This window comes from Spermophilus citellus (genome assembly GCF_964194105.1).
Source record: "Spermophilus citellus genome assembly, chromosome: 7".
Taxonomy (NCBI): domain Eukaryota; kingdom Metazoa; phylum Chordata; class Mammalia; order Rodentia; family Sciuridae; genus Spermophilus; species Spermophilus citellus.
The window spans coordinates 113,096,471-113,113,566 of NC_138188.1; the positions used below are offsets into that span (position 1 = coordinate 113,096,471).

Sequence of the window (17,096 nt, forward strand, 5' to 3'; positions counted from 1 at the left end):
CTGAAGAAAACACAAATGAAAAAACAGTTCATTCTTATTAGGAAGAATTAATATAATTAAAATATCCATATTAACTAAAGCAAAATACAGATTAAACTCAATCTCTACCAAAATCCCTTCACAGAAATGAAAAAAAAAATCTTAAAATCTGTATGGAACCACAAGAGCCTTTTATCTGAATAGACAAAGGAAAGCAATTCCTTTGCTGATTTTTTTAGAATAGTTTTTTAGTTGTCAATGGATCTTTATTATATTTATTTATATGCAGTGCTAAGAATTGAACTCAGGGCCTCACACATGCTAGACATGCTAGTGCTCTACCACTGAGCCCCAGCCCCAGCCCCAGCCCACATTTGCTAATTTTATGTAGTTATTTTTTATTCTTCAGCTAAAATAACAGAAGAGATCATGTGCCTGTTACACTCAGCTGCAACTGAGAAACAAACTAGTCCAGGATGCCAAAGGTCCCGGGCAAAGGACCAACAGGGGCTGTTATGAGCAAGGTGGGTCTTCTCTCGGAGGTGGTGTTGATGATGGGATGGCCATAGAAGCTCTAGATCCTCCAACACGAATTCTGGACAGTAGTAGGCAGTCCAACAAGTTGTACCCATGTCCCCAGTCTCCAGCTTTCCTTATTTCTGCTCCCTTGGCCTCCACGGTGCACAGGTTGGTTTACTTGGACCTTCTGCCTCATCTTTCTTTTTTTGCACTTCAGCCTGTGCATTTGCTGCTTGGCTCTCATGGCACAGAAGTTTCCGAGAAGATGGTGGTAAGGCTGAGAGAGTGCATTTGCTGATTTTAAATTATACCACAAAATGACAGTATCTAAAATAGTATGGTGCTGGCATAAAAAGAGACACATAAACGGGGTGCAGTGGTGCATGCCTATAATCCCAGCTACTTGGGAGAATGAGGCAGGAGGATAGCCAGTTTGAGCCTGGGAAGATTAGCAAGACCCTGGCTCAAAATAAAATTTGTAAGGGTGGGGGATGTAGTGCAGCAGTAGAGCACTTGGCTAGTTTGCATGAGGCCCTAGGTTCAATCCCAAGTGTCACAAACACGGCATGTGCATGCACACACAGACACAGAGACCAATGAAATAGAAAGCTCAGAATAAATCCAAACATATATGGTCAACTAATTTTCAGCAAAGGCACCAAAAGGCGTAGTGGGGAAAGGATCAAACAATAGTGCTAAAAATAAACAGGATTTCCGTAGTCAAAAGAATGAAATTGGACCTTCCTCTTATCCCATACACAAAAATCAATATGGAGAAAAGACATAAAATCTGAAAACATAAAGGTCCTAGAAGAAAACACAGGGGAAAACTACTCGACATTAGCCTTGACAGTGATTTCTTGGATATCACACCAAAAGCTTAAGCAACAAAAGCAGAATTAAATAAATAGGACTGCATCAAATTAAAAATCTTCTGCATAGCAAAGGAAACAATCAACAAAATGAAAAGATAACTAGAGTTTAGGGAAATTTTTTTTGCAATACTCACACCATATAGACCAAGTGTAGTAGGCTGTACTATCTAGTTCATATAAATTCATTGTGATGTTCACACGATGCTGAAATCACCTAATGATGCAGCTCTCAGAACATGACCCCATCATTAAGTAACACATGACTATCAGATTGTGGTTAATATTCAAGATATACAAAACTCATATGACTCAACAGTAAAAAAAAAAAATGTGTGTACACACATACACACACACACACACACACACAAACATATAGCCTTACTAAAAAAAAATTGGGAAAAGGGTTTGAATAGATATTTCTCTCCAAAGAGGACATAAAAATGGCCAAATGTGGGGCTGATATAGCTCAGTCCGTAGAGTGCTTGTCTCGCATGCACAAGGCCCTGGGTTCAATTCCCAGCACCAAAAAAAAAAAAAAGAGGCGGGGAGGACAAATGTACATGAAAAGGTGCTCAAAATTACTAAGAATTAGATAAATGCAAATCAAAACCCCTATGAAATACCACCTCCCACCTGTTAGGACAGCTATTATCAAAAAGACAAGAGATTAAAGCTGTGTATGGTAGCACACACCTGTAATTCCAGCTACTTGGGATGCTGAAGCAAGAAGTCCGTGAGTTGGATTGGAGGCCAGTGTGGGTCATTTAGCCAGACTCTGGGAGTAGGGGTGTTTTATTTAAAAAAAAAAAAAAAAAAAAAAAAAAAAGCTGTTTTGGTTTGGTTTGATTTTTGGTACTGGGAATTTAACCCAGGGGTACTTAACCACTGAGCCGCATTCCCAGCCCTGGGATAATAAGTTTTAGCATAAATGTCAAAAAACAAGAACTAACTATATGCTGTGGAATGAACTGGCACAGCCATTATAGAAAACAGTATGGAAATTCCTAAATTAAAACTAGAACTACCATTTTGTCCAGCAATCCCTCTTTTGGACATACACCCAAAGGAGACGGAACCACCGCCTCATGAAGTCCTCTCCCCTCCCATGTTCACTGCAACAGTATTCACAGTCGCCAAGATGTGGAGACAATCTAAGTGGACGAATGGATAAAGAAACTGTGGGGCATGTGCACTGCATACACAATGGAATAGTATTCAGCCTTTTAAAAGGAGGAGTGCTGAGGGCCATTACCAAGTAGGAATGACGCATCGAAATTTCCTTGCCAGCGTACCCCATGTTAATTTCGCTGTTGACCTTGCATGTGTGTTTGAGAAAGGTGACCCTGCTCAACGACCAGGGAGGATCCAGGATTAGGGTGTGTCCTGCAGTTTGAGGAAGTATCGCGCTCCTTGGGTTTAGGGCGTCCCCAGTTTAAGACCTTGGGTTTTAGGGAAGTTCGATGTTGAGGATTATTGCTGCTGGAATTAGGGCGTTCCTGCTGCCTGAGCTCCCGTTGAGTTCTCGTGAGATTCAGAGAGCATTTTGGGAAAAAAGCCTCGTGGAGTAGGTGAATTGGGTGGCAGCAGAACTGGGATTGCCCCAGAACGTGTGTGGAGGCCGGTGTGAGTTCGGGAATAAAGAATTGCTGTTTGAATCTACAAAGCTGTGTGGTGGCTCGTGATTCTGTGCCCAGCCAAGACTGCGGCAGAGGAGGTTCTGCCATTTGCCACAACATGGATGGACTTAGAGGACGTTGTACCAAGTGGAAATAAGCCAGCCACAGAAAGAAAAACATTGCATGCTCTAATACATGAAATGTGTTTAAAAATGAGTTCAAAATATTAAGAATAAAACAGTGGTCACCAGGGTTGGGGTGTAAGGAAATGGAAAGATGTAAATCAGACACTACAAAGTAGCAAATATGTAGGATGAACAAGGGGGAGACCTAATGTATTTAGGACTTTGACTAAAAGAATGGATTGTAGCTGCTCTTATTGGGGGTGAGATGGGGGGAGTAGGTGACTATGTGAGACGACTGTGTTCCTCTTATAGTAATCATTTTCCTATATATGTACCTTAATTAAAAAAAAAAACTGGGGTAGGAGGTCTGACTGGAGATACGTATTTGGGAGGCACAGGCAGAGTATGTACAGCCAGAAGACCCAGGAGACCCCCCAGGAGGCAGGTAGGAAAGAGAAGCAAGAGCTGAGCCATAAGTCTCCCCATCATTGGCTGAGCTTCCTCTTCACACCTTCATGCTCTTTGGACTTTTTCTTTCTTATTTACTTTTCTTTTTTGGTGGACCTGAGGCACCTCCTAGGCAAGAGAATGACAGTCGTAACTTTTGCTATTGACATGTGCCTTTCTTGACCTACAGGATTTCTAAGAATCACTGCAACACTAAGGTGGGTCCCATAACCTTCCTTTTCTAGGTAGGAACACACACAAGTGTAGAGAGGACCAATGCTCTGCCCTAAGTCACAGCTGCAAGGAGGCGGGGCGGGGGGGTGCGGTATTGCAGTCTACCTTGTGCAGGCCCCAACAGCCCACACTCTTCCCATAAGTCTTTCTGTGAGCCACCAGGGCCAATGACTAGAAGCAGCTTCCCTCTGATGGCCATCTCCATAAACCAGTGTTTCCCACAAGACTCCCAGGAAACACAGTGGAGAAACACAGAGTAGGAGGCTCAGATCCTAGTCCCTACAACCTGTAAAGGGAGCATTTACTAAATGTATGTAAAGGGAGCATATACTAAAAACCAATGAATAGTACACTTTTAAAAAGTAAAGTTTATGGTATATGAACTATGGTGCATATAAAGCTGGCAAAAGGATCTTTGCAATTGTGATCAAGTTAGGGAACTCAAGATGGAGAGATTACTGTGGATTACTTGAGTAGACATAGATGCAATTACAAGTATCACAACAGAGGGAGATTTGACAGACACAAAGGAGAAGGCAATGTGACCACAAAGGCAGAGAAGGATCAGAGGGATGCAGTCGAGGCCAGGCAGTCACCAGAAGCTGCAGAAAAGAAGAAAGGAAGAGATTCTCCCCCTGTCCCCCTAGAGGGAGTGCAGCTCTGCCCACATCTTGACTTTAGGACAATGAAACTGATTTCCCATTTCTGGCCTCCATTCTGGGAAAGAATCCATTTCCGTTTCTTGAAACCACATTATTTCTGGTAATTTATTACAGAAGCCTCAGGAAGCCATGCTTATTCTAAGGATACACACCCAGAAAGTTGGATAATAGGTCTGCTTTATTGACAGGCAGGCAGAGTGATTCTGATAGACAACCTATGCACCACACCGCCCAACTGCCCAGGCAGAGACTCATAGGGAAGAACTTAAACCCTTCAACTAGAGGAACTTAGGCTGGACTTCTTTCCTCCATAGAACCCAGAGTTGAATTTCAGAGGGGTCCCCACATTGCTAAAGATTGAGAAATTTTTCAAGGATGAGGTTTTCTTCAGATTCTCAAAGGAGTCACCACACTGCTTAGGTGTATAAACCTGGTCCAGGCTGGCAGGGACAAAAATAAAGCAATTTTAAAGTTTTGCCCAGACTGTGAGAAACTTGAGTTATGCATTTTCTTCCTATTAATTTAATTTCATCATGCCTCCACTGGTATTCATTTTATATAACTTCATTTTAATCATTTTATTATTATCATTTTGGTCCCATTTGGTTAATAACATATTTCACATGTTGAACATCTCTCTGCTGCTGGACTGTAAGCTTCATGAAGGTAGGGAACCACTGTTTTTCTCAACAATATGTCCCAAGCTCCTAGCACAATACCTGTTTTAGTCCATTCTGGCTGCTATAGCAAAATACCCTAGGCTGTGTGGTTTATAAACAGCATAAATTTAATTCTCACAGTTGTTGAGATTAGAAAGTTCAAGATCAAGGCACCAGCAGAGTTGCTATCCAATAAGAGCATGCTTTCTGGATCATAAATGGTGACTTCTAGCTGTGTCTGCTCTCATGATCCAATCACCTCCTAAGGGTGCCACCTCCTATCCAATTGATGATTAGGTTTCAATATATGGAATTTAAGGAGATGCAAATATTCAGACCCCAGCAATGCCTAAGACACCACATAGTGTTTCATTTCTCCTATGAGTGATCATAACTTTTAAAAAAATGAATGGACCAACAAAGTAGTGTAGCCACTTTGGAAAACATTGTTTCTCAAAACATTTAACATAAACTTACCATATGATCCAGTAATTGCACTCCTAGATATATACCCAAGTAGAAATGAAAACATATGTCCCACAAAAAATCCTACACAAAAGTTCATAGCAGCATTGTTCATAATCTCCATAATTTCCAGAAAAAAAAGCCCATCAACTGATGCATGGATAAATAAAATGTGATATATCTATACAATGTATTAATTACTATTTAGTCCACAACAAGGAATGTGGCTAATACATATTACAACATTGATAAAACTCAGAAACATGCTAAGTGAAAGAAGCTGGTCCCAAATAGGTCAACACTGAATGATTGCAGTCATATGGAATGTCCAGAATTGTTAAGAAACAGGTTTATGATCCCTAAAGTAGGAGTGTTGAGGATAAATGGAGAGTACTTCTAGGTAGGTGTTAGGAAGGAGTAATTAAAATGTTCTAAAACTAGTTAGTGGTGTTGATTGCCCGACTCTGGATATACTAAAAACCAATGAATAGTACATTTTTAAAAAGTAAAGTTTATGGTATATGAACTATGGTGCATATAAAGCTGTCATTTTTTAAAATGAAATGATAGTCACGTCCTGCTTTAAGCAAACTTACTAAAATCAATAAGGAAATTTAAAAATTATAGCAATGTGTTTTCCAAGAAAAACAGCCTTTGTTTTTCGTGCAGCAGTGTGACTATGGGAAGGGGCAGATTCCAAAGAGACTCCGCTCCTAGGCTGTGGTCTGGGTGATGTCCCTTGGGGCGGGCGACTGGAAGCGGGCAAAGGTGAAGTTGACAGCTGCGGAAAGAGCTGAGAGGAGGATGTCGGGCGGAAAAATCCCGGTGCGTTTGCTCTTTCTTCCCGTTTCCCACCCACTCTTTGTATTACACCCTTTTAACAACGGGGACCAAGGCCCGCTCACCTCGGGTTGCCAGCTCCCAAGCGCTTCTCCAGGACAAGGGTGTGTATTGTTTGGTTCAGAAAATGTGAATTAGTGAAGGGACGAGGTGCGTTAAGACACCCTGCCGAAGCTCGGCCCGCCCTCAGCCCGCCTGCCGGTCCCGTCCGGCTGCAGGACTCGGGCTGGGTGGCGGCGAAGAGTGCGGGGCTCCGGCGCCACCGCGAAGTGGCGGGGGCGGGGACCACAGCCTTTGTGCGGAGGCTGCTCCGGCTCCCGCCGCTGGGGGGCGGCCTGCACCCCGCCGACCCCCGACAATAACGCGAGGGTGGGGAGCCGTGCGGTCCCGGAAACTTTCCCCGGGTGTCGCCGTGGCCGCGCGCGCCCGGGAGCGCGGAGCGGGGCGCGCCCACCTCTGCCGCGGCGGCCGAGGGGAGCCTGGAGAAGGGTGCGCGGGTGGCTCCCGGGCTGCCCGCAGCGGAGGAGGCTGGAGCTCCGGACGGGCGGTGCGCGCCGAGCGGTGCCATGGGGGAGGCGCCCAGCCCCGCGCCCTCGCCTGCGCTCTGGGACTGGGACTACCTGGACCACTGCTTCGCCCGCCACCGCGTCTGCATCTCCTTTGGCCTGTGGATCTGCGCCTCCTCCTGCTGGATCGCCGCCCACGCGCTGTAATGGGGCTGGGACCCGCGCGAGGGGGTGGCGGTCTGTAGTGGGGGGATTGGCGTTACCTTCCTGCTAGTCCCTCTTGGAAACCCACAGGAAGGAGTATTAAAGGGGGGCGGGCGGAGGAGGCAGCACAAATCCGGGATCAAATCTAACATTTGTCTACGAACTGAAGTCGGATACTTCTTTCCGGATTCCACGCACACGGAACCTGGGCTGTGAGCCAGCAGGAGGCTGGGTGGTGCAGTGAATGGGGCCCCGACTGGGTTCTATTGTCAGCTCTTAAAACTGACTCACAGCGTGAGCTGATGGAGTTATAGACTTTGGGCCTCTTGTGAATGGCAATAATTCATCATAAGACGGATGGGAGGATGAAAGGAGGCAGTACAGGGAAAACACTTAGTACGTGCTCATTAAACACCATTATCACTCCAGCTCTGCCACCAACCTTTGGGGGCCTTGGCAGGTCCTTTGATGTTTCTGGCCACAGTTTACCCAGAGCTCTCCTAGCTGCTGTGCAATGGAGATGGCGATGACCAGACTCTGGCTACAGTTTTTGCCTTTGTCTGTGTAGCACCTTTAGTGTTTTGGCCAATGGTCAGAGTAGCCTGGATTCTAAGGGTGAAGCCTCCAAATCTTTAGCCACTCTGTACTGGGCAAAGAAATCCAGAGGCATAGTGCTGCCAAGTATTCCCTGGTAGGGGAGAATGGACCAGCAATCTCCAGGAGTGAATGGAACCAGCTCACCCTAGAACTGCTCTCAGGCACTTGATAATGCTCCCAGTGACTGGAACAAAATAAAAGACTGTGGGCTTAATGCTGTACCATTCACTCACCCTGTCCCTGCCACACCCCATGAGGTAGGCACTGTGACTGCACTTACAGAGGAGGAACTTGAGTTTCTGAGAGAACAAAGCACCAGCTCCTATTACAAAGGGCAGACTTGTGAGGACTGAACTGTGGATCAGAGAATGGGAACTCAGGAGACCCTGCTTCATGATTACCTTTGCTCCTCGCAGTCACCCTCCGAGGTCAGCGCTGTTAGGCATTTTACCCACATGGAGGCCAAGGCTTGGAGAGGTTAAGGAACTCCCTTGAGAATGTCCAGCTGGCCAGTCTGAGAATAGGGCCTCTGCATTCTCACCCTGCCTGGAGCTGAACCTGTCTGTTCTCGGGACCCCGCCAACCCGAACCTCCAGCTGTCTTAGGGTAATGTGTGTGGCCATGTGGTGTGTGGCCTGGTCACGGATCTCTGGCGCCTGAAGCTGGAGAATGGCTGAGAGCAACAGGGTACAGAGCAAGGCCTTTACACAGGAAGCCTGAAGGCCTGCCGTCAGCCTGCCTTGTCAGCATAGGCCTCACTTTGCTCCTCTCTCAAATGGAGGGTTGAAGTAAATTGTTTCTCATTTGGCTCCAACTCTGAGAGTCCCTAATTTGAAAGTCCTAACTCCTTGGCCTTGAATTGATTTCAGAATCCCAGAGCCCAGGTTAAGGGTGGATGTTACCACTATGAGCTTTGGGCTTGGGCTGGTGGGTCAGGAAATGTTTAGGAACCCAACAGCCTTCCATCCCCATCTATCATTCCCAAGGGCTGAGGCTCAGAACCTCACAGTAGGGAGTGAGTATCACCTTCTGGTTAAAGGAAGTGAACCCAGAGCTGTTGTCAAGCCTCGGTTTTCCCTAGAAATGTAACAAGGAGACATCTAGAACAAATCATGTCAGACACCCAGTCAGTAATGCTGCCAGAGAGACCACTGGGCCCTTCCATCCTGTCCTGCCCTTCTGGTTGTGTTCCTGGGCATGTGGGGGACTGGAAGAGAGCCTTAGGCAGAGAAGCTGGTAGCAGCTGAGGATCTAGGTGGAGGGAGGGCAGCCCAAAGTGCTGGGTAAAGAACATGCTCAGGTTGGACAGAAGCCAGCCAAGACTAGCCACCCAATGGCAGGGATGGATCGGAATTTCATTTTGATTCCAAAGAATCTTTTTCTTTCTTTTTTTTTTCTTGGCGATATTGAACCCAGGTATCTGCAAATGTTGGGCACATACTGAGTATTGAATCAGGTATTTGCATAGGTTTGGCACCTAGCTACCTCCCCAGCCTGTTTTAAGTATTATTTTGAGACAGAACCTTGCTAAATTGCTGAGGCTGACCTCGAACTTGTGATCCTCCTGCTTCTGCCTCTTGAATTGCTGAGATTACAATCATGCGCCCCTGCACCTGGCCAAGTTATCTTTTTAATTTATGCAGTTAGCTCTGCAGTTAGAGCAGTGCTTGGGTGACTTTTATAACCCTCTTGCTTCCCATTTAGAAAGTAAAACCCAAGAGCCAGCTTGTCAGGGTGAAGTGGCTCATTACATGGATTTGACGTGGTTTGGAGGAGGAAAGTCACCCTCTTCATTAGAAGGAGGTGGTGTCTCCATGTGGGTGAGCTCTGGTACCAGGCCCTCGAGCATGTGAGGCAAGTGCTCTGCCACGGAGCTGCTCCCCAGTCCTGGCCTGGGCTTCTTGACCAGAGGCTCAGTGTTCTTCTGATCTTTTCTTCCCCATCTGTAAACTCAGTCCATAAACGCCTGCTACATACCTAGGGGAGAAAGTGCTTCATAGAGACACAGAGTCACATTGCCCTTTTTAGACATCTACTGAGACTCACTGCTCCTGTGTTCTGTGCATACCCGTCACTCCAGGCTTCTTTACCTGAGATGTACAAAGAAACATGGGCAGGGTCAGTCCCCACTGTGCGCTGCCTGCTGCCTCCTGACCAGCCTGTGTGACACCATTGGGGCGATTCTGGCCAGACAGCTCACAATCCAGGTATGTTGGGCCCCACGTGGAGGCAGCCACAGTGGCTTCTGTTTTCTTCCTTCCACCGCAAGGCAGTTCCCCCCTCAGGGCCTGTATCCTTCTGTTCCTTCTAGCCCCCGTCAAATGCTCTTCTTCCTGATGCCCACATGGCTCATCACTGACTTCCTTCAAGTGTTTGCTCAAAGTCAACTTCAAAATAAGCCCCCCAACCCCTGTGTAGAATCATAACCCACCTCTTCCTCCAGCAGTTCAGGGCCCCTCATCCTGTGCTATTTTTTTCCACAGCTTAACCCCTCATTTACCACGTACTTACCCTTATTGCTCATTGTCCATTAGCCCCACCAGAAAATCAGCTTCACAAGGCAAGGAGTTCTTTACCGTCATACCCACCACTTCAGAAAGCTTATAGTAGATGCTCAATAAATAGTTATTATGGTTGTTACGGTTTTTAAAGCTCTGAGCCCAGCCCCAGCTGACTCAAGGGCAGCTGAATCCTTTCCCAGGTGCTGATGTGGGCTGTGGAGCAAGTGAGAAGCCATCTCTAGTTTCCCAAAAGTCAGGCCCTCACACAAACCTCTGTAGAAACATCCTATCTGCAAATATCTTCTAAGGAAGACTTGCAGGGTCCCCCTGCAGGGACCTCATGGGCCTTGTGCCCACCAAAGTGGAAGTAAAGGAGATGACCTAGTGGTCAGGACACAGGTTGCGAGACTTCTAGGCCTTGCTTTGAGCAGTGTTCTCTCAGAAGCAAAACCCCTTTTTTTATGGGTGCTCATTCCCATAGAATGAGGCCCCACTCAAGTCCGATGATAATAACTAATGTTGACTAGATACTTAACTATATCCTTCCATATATTACCTATTTAATCCTCAGATTCTCCTCTGGCATGTGCTCATCTCCCCCTTCTATATAGGTGGAAACGGAGGCATCAAGACGTTAAATAATTTGTGAAAGGTCACCAGCCAATAAGTAGTGTCAGGATTCCAACTCCACCACGCGGGCTTCTAATCTAAGTGAACTGTCATAGTCACTGGTGCCTCCGTAGGTCCTTTACTCTCTCCAGGCGCTGTTCTAAGCACTTTCCACCAATTATCTCAAGAAATCTTCTCAACAGGTTTTGGGGAGGCTCTGTTATGCCTGTTTCACAGGTGGGAAAACTGAGGTTCAGGGAGATTCAGTGGTTGGGCCATAGTTAGACAGCCATGGAACGTGTGCGGAGGGAAACAAAGGGCTGGGTTCTTGTCCCATCTCCACCAGTGGGCATCTGTGTAACTTGGGGTCAGTTGTTGGAGCACGCCCCATGTGCTCAAATGTGAGTGGGAGGGATCACTGGACTGATTATACAGGGTCAGGGGATCTTGGGCTGATAGTCACCATAATTGCTGGGAAAAGATGCTCAAATACCAAGACTGGGTTTCCTTCTGCCCCCAGGTTTTCAGTGGTGCCTACCTAGCGACTATTGACTTAGCCAACTTCATGTTCGTCCTCTTCCCAGTCTGTGGATCCAAATTCAAGTCTCATTCGGGTGAGCGTGTGGCCGTGTGCTCCTGTCTTCATTCAAACATTCATTCATCAGTTGGCTTGGTGCCTGCTGCTTATCACAAGTTGAACTGGGCCCCAGGCAGGCACAAATGAATGAGGTCCTTGACATCTGCCAGATGAGACAGCCAGGGCCCTAAGCTAGTCACTAATCACTAGTGTCGGCTTGGAGGTGTGTGCACACTGTGGGCAACCAGAGGGAATGGATTGCGGGTATCAGGGAAGCACTCAATACGGAACTGGGAGCCCAGGAAGGGGCAGTCAGGTGAACAGAACAGCCTGGGCCAGGGCTGGGAGCAGGGATGAACAGCACATAAGTCTGGGTGGCCAAGCAAAGCCCCCAAACTTCTGTAAATGGATACCAGAAAAAGTTTGGACCAGCCCTGGCAGAACAGGGCCTGGAAGTGACTGAGATGGACAAGGAGCCCTGAGTATGTGAGACTGAGTGTTCCTGAGAAGGGACAGCCGTGTGCTGGGGTCCTTGTTCAAAAGAGGGTTTGCTTGATCCAGTGAGGGATATGCGGTGCCCCCAGATGCTCCATGCTGCCCAGAGAAGTGTTCTTAGATGCTCAGAGGAGTGTGTGTCTTAGATCTCGAGAAAACTGTCAAAGACTTTTCTTGTTGCTGTTTGTCCTGCTTATCAAGCACGAGCCTGGTATAGACTGTTCACTCATGGGTGCATTCATGAAACTTGGCCCAGTTCTGCTCTGTGCAGATTATGGAAATGGCCAGGGCATGGCGTCCATCCTTGAAGTGAAGGGCACCAATTGTTAGGGGAAGAGGGAAGGCATTTCAAAGAGGTGGCCTAACCCCAGGGACTTGAGGTGGGAAGGATCCAGCTGCAGCACAACATGCCAGCTCTTCCCATGCAGCAAGCTGGCAAGTTCTAGGTTCCAGAAGACACATGGGATTTTGGTGTCTCTTGCAGGCCGACACACCAGAAAGAGGAAGAGGAGGAAGCGGCTCAGAGCTGGCATATTTGCCCTGGCTCTGCCACTGAGCCTGGGCCCAGGCTGGGCTCTCTGGGCTGCTGTTCCAAAGGCTTCAGCTCTAGTCCGGGGGCCCCAGCGGAGGCTGCTGGGAAGCCTGCTGCAGGTGAGGCTGAGCCCCCTCAGTGAGCACACAGGGTAGAGCGGGGTTGCCTCCCTCCTTGGGGTCTCTGCTTGCTGAATGCCCTGGGTGCGTTGGGAGTGGGGCTGGGGGCCAGTAAGCCCTTGCCATTTTGGGAAGGAAACTTCTAAAAGCAGAAAAGTGCCCATCAGGTTCTTCTGCTTCTTGGGATACATGGATGATCCCATAGAGTGCTGAGAATGTCATCTATTCTTGCAGGAAAATACCGAAGTCCTCGGCTACCTGCTGGGTGTCATTGCTGCCTTGGGCGCCTGGGCCTCTCGGATACCCCCACTCTCCAGAATCGTGAGGCTGGGGTGGGGCTGGGGCTATAGGTCATGTGGCAGGTCCCAGGACACAGGGAGCATCCTGGAGGCTCCAGGTCATCCTGGAGCTGTGGTGTCACTGTGCATGTGATACACATGCACTTACATTTCTCTGAAGAGCTACAACGAATGACAGAAGTGAGGGTGTGTATACAGGGAGTGGGCAGCTGAGCCAGGGCGTCCTGAGGCCGTCTGGGGCTCTAATGGAAGGCCCACTGTGTTCTTTCCCATTTCTTTCTCTTTCTTCTTTTTTTAATGGTCCTGAAGATGAATCTAGGGCTTCATGCATGCTAGGCAAGCTAGGCAGGCACTTTACCACTGAGCCACATCCACAGCCCTTTTTATTTTATTTTGAGTAGGAGTCTCACTAAGTTGCCCAGGCTGGCCTTGAACTTCAGTCCTCCTGCTGCAGGCTCTCAAGTCACTGGGATTATAGACGTATGCTATCACACCAGCCTGTTTCCTATTTCTTACAGCCAAGGAAAAGCAGACCAGGAAAAGCCACTGGGCTGGAACAAACAAGGGTCCCTCTCAAGTGCAAAGGACCTAGAGGTCAGGTGCATTCAGCTCCTAGGGCTCTGTAGTCCCAGAGCATCTTATCAGCAGATGTTTTGCAAGTATCTGGGGTGAAGGAAGCCCTGCTGGCCAGTCCTGTTGGGGTGTCCTTGGAGAGCCCGTAGTCTCATCAGGGACAGAATGTGCAACAAGATATTTTAGTGCTCTAAGAAAGGTAGAAAAGAAAGTTTGGTATTTTGGAAGATGAGGGAGAAGGCTCCTAAGCAGTTCTAGCATGCAAAGAGGAGACCATCCCCGCTGCCAGGCTGTGAGCAGTAGAGAGCTCTCATGGGGGTTCAGAGGGGAAAGTGGATATGAGGCAGCAGAGGTGAGGGAAGGATAGTTGGGCAGAGGAAGAGGTACAGGAACATCACCATTCTCAGAGCCTGAGAAGGGCAAGCTCCAGAGCTGGTGTGACAACTGCTCTGCCAGGTGTTCTTGGCAGACTCTGTCACAGGTGTTCCTGTCTCAGGAACAGCGCCAATGCTAACTCCATGAATGTAGGAGGCCCATCATGGGGCCTAAAAAGGATCACAAGCCCAGAAGCACCATGTTTTGTTAATATATTCTTAGTTGTCAGTGGACTTTATTTATTTATATGTGGTGCCGAGAACAAACTCAGAGCCTCAAACATGCTAGACAAGTGCTCTACCACTGAGCCACAACCCCAGCCCAAGCACCATGTTTTAATAACAGAAGGGAGGATGGGGGTAGGGACTGGGGACTGGTGCTCATTTGCCTGAAGGTTTAATCCCTTGCTAAAGGCCAGAAACACCCCAGGGTATGACCTCACCAGCAAGTGTCCCAGCTTCAGACTTAAGAGGGGAAACAGGGAGCCTTGGGCTTAGTCCACTTAGTGGGTCTTCAGGGTGGCCTGGGGACTGGGGAGCCCCACTGCAGAAGACCTTTGACAGAGCCAGAACAGCACCCTGACTGCCTGTGGTGTTCCCTAGGGCCACAGTGGGGCCTTCAGGCTGGGGAACCCCAAGGCCTCCAGCTCCAGCTGCCCTGTTGCCTGTCTGAGGTGGGAAGGCCCATGGGAAAGGGCCTCAGCCTCTGGGGCAGGGGCCAGGCCCACCCCTGTTGGCCAGGTACTCTGTATCTGACTGTGCTGTCTTGATTCACCAGTCTCCAGTGGATTGTGGCTGGAAACAGGCCCTAGAGCAAAAGTAGATGAAATGCAGACACATTCATGAGGATTCTTTTTGAGAACTAAAATGGGAGGAAATTGGCCCAAACATGCTCTTCCCTGCATTTTTTCCCATTCCTTAGCCAAGTCCCAATGCCTCTAAATGTGGTCATCTAGTAAAAATACTATATATTCATAAATAGAAGTAATTTAAAATATGTAATTTTATCCAATTAATAGTTTTGTGGACATGCATATATATTATCTAGATAGATAGATAGATATAGATAGATATATGGTGGTTCAATACTTGTGAAGTCTACTAACATATAAATATTGCATGTTTCTTGTTTTTGAACCAATATGTTTCCATTACTTGTTCTGCAGAAATGTGCCCTTGGCTACTACCTCTCATTTTCCTGACCTTTTCTATTTGTCCTGGTTCAAAGTTGGGGGTCCCAGCAGGAGAAGGGTGGGTGTGGTGTTTTATAACTCAGTCTCACACCTACCCTAGCTGGCAGTCAGGAAGTCCTGCAGTCCAGCCTCAGGAGCTGGGGCACTGAGATGGCAAGGACCTAGCACGGAGCTCTGTGAATGTGTAAAGAGTGAAGTCATACTCAGCAAAGGCACTCTGCCAGGGGATGGGTCTAGTGTGACAGGGCCCAGAAGAGAGGGTTACTTGCTCCCCCTCTGGTGGAAGGGCCCAGGGAAGGTTTCCTAGAGTTTAGTTTAAGCCAGGTTTTGAGGGATGCATAGGAGTTTGTGAGGCAAAGGAAGCAGCTTGAGCAAAAGCTGAAAGCCAAACAGAGGCAGCACGGCCCATGGAGAGTGGCTGGGGTGGAGGGCTTGCCCCAGGCCACCTGCTGTGCCACCAAGGGTCCTGGGCCTCAGGATCTGGGGTTCCCCTGCCACTCCCCTCCTCTCTCTCTCTGCCCAGTGTCAGGGGAAGTCATTCTCCTACATCCACCTGTGGACACGGCTGCTGTCTGCCCTGGCGGGCCTCCTCTACGCCTCAGCCATTGTGGCCCATGACCAGCAGCCCGAGTACCTGCTTCGGGCTACACCCTGGTTCCTGACCTCCCTTGGCCGTGCTGCTCTGGACCTTGCTGTATCCACCCTAGGCCCCATGGGTCGGGGAGCGGGGAGCTGATTGCAGCCAGAGGAGGCCTGTTTCTCATCCCCATACTCCTTCCTTCCCTCTTGTCGGTAGAATTCTTGAGAGATGGGGTGGTTTGAAGCCTGGGACAGGCAGACACAAATGCAATTATTTGTGGTTTGGTGCTTCCCCTTTTTAAAACAACAAGAATTTATCTCCTGGTTGGGGCTCTCTGAAACAGCAAAGAGGAGTGGCAGGCTCCTGGCCCTGAGGTCAGAAGCCCCAGGTGCCAGGCTCAGTTCAGCTCCCCAGGGGGCATCTCCTCCTGGATTGGTGCCACTCTCTCCACTCCCATGAGCCCTGATCCCAGCCTTTCTCCCAGCACTGCAGGCCCTGCTCAGGGAGTTGCTCCCTTTCTGCTCTGCTCTCTGGAGCTGGAGCCTGTGGTGCAGGAGCAAGGATCAAAGCTGACAAATGCTGCATCTGTTGGTGACTGCAGAGCACCTTTCTGGTTCTCCCAGGTGTGCCTGATGTGCTGGTACCCAGGTGACCTTGTCATGAGCGCTTCAAGGGCAAGCTAAACTCGGGCAGTGGACTGCAGGTTTGCTGGGGACGTGGGCAGTGGGACTGGCCTGCATTGGTGACGGAGTGTGAATAACCCAGCAGGGTGGGCCCTGAGGTTGAAGGCTCTGGGGAAACTCTTCCCTTGCCTCTCCCAGCTTCTGTAGCCCCTTGGCTTGTGGCCTCATCATCTTGGGTTCTGCCTGTATCTTCATATAGCCTTCATTTCTTCATGCATCTCTGGTGTCCTCTCTTCTTATAAGGACTGTGGTCATTAGATGTTAAGACCCACCCCAATCCACTGTGGCTTCCTCTTAAATGATTTAATCAGCAAAGACCCTACTTGCAAATTAAGGTCATATTCTAAGCTCCAGATGGATATGAATTTTCAAGAGACACTTGCAACCCACTTTATGTTCTGTCACTGAGAGCCAGTCAGGAAAGATGTTTTTCAAAATGTTTTTGTTTAATGAGTATTTGCCAGGGGCAGGAGTGCAGAGAGACACCTGACCCTGTTCTCAAATGAGCACTCGTCTGGGGACAGACAGGCAGGATAATTCTGGGAAAGGAAGGGACAGGAGCCCAGGGTGAGCAGGATGGAGCAGGGGCTGCTGGGGAGGGTGCATGTGGTGTAAGGGGCAGTGCCGGGCGGCCGGAAGCTTTCCACTTCCTTGTCCCTTAACTTCCAAATCTCAGATCATCTTCCTTTCGTGTGTGATGAAGAGCAAGATGGGGCAAGCTTTAGGATTCTCCACAGAAGCCAGAGAGAGCCCCGACACCCAGGCCCTTCTGAACTGTGCAGAGGAGGAGGGAGAGGACCAGGAGGCCGGGACCAAGGACAAGGTCTCTCCTG

General features: G+C 48.4%; 1 protein-coding gene across 6 annotated transcripts in view; it reads left to right on the forward strand.

Annotated features, from left to right (window-relative positions):
- TMEM44 (transmembrane protein 44) overlaps nucleotides 1-17,096 on the forward strand; it is a 45,840-nt gene that overhangs the window by 2,667 nt on the left and 26,077 nt on the right. For 2 of the 6 annotated variants that reach the window (XM_081302924.1, XM_081302925.1), the window contains exons 1-7: nucleotides 6,791-7,130; nucleotides 9,809-9,935; nucleotides 11,359-11,452; nucleotides 12,395-12,561; nucleotides 12,796-12,882; nucleotides 15,524-15,694; nucleotides 16,940-17,086. In XM_081302924.1, the coding sequence (XP_081159050.1) occupies nucleotides 6,988-7,130; nucleotides 9,809-9,935; nucleotides 11,359-11,452; nucleotides 12,395-12,561; nucleotides 12,796-12,882; nucleotides 15,524-15,694; nucleotides 16,940-17,086 (936 nt within the window). In that variant the 5' untranslated portion in view covers nucleotides 6,791-6,987. Of the gene's footprint in view, nucleotides 1-6,333; nucleotides 6,526-6,790; nucleotides 7,131-9,808; nucleotides 9,936-11,358; nucleotides 11,453-12,394; nucleotides 12,562-12,795; nucleotides 12,883-15,523; nucleotides 15,695-16,939; nucleotides 17,087-17,096 lie in introns of those variants that run through there. The other 4 variants (XM_081302927.1, XM_081302926.1, XM_081302923.1 and 1 more) reach the window with 4 other exon arrangements.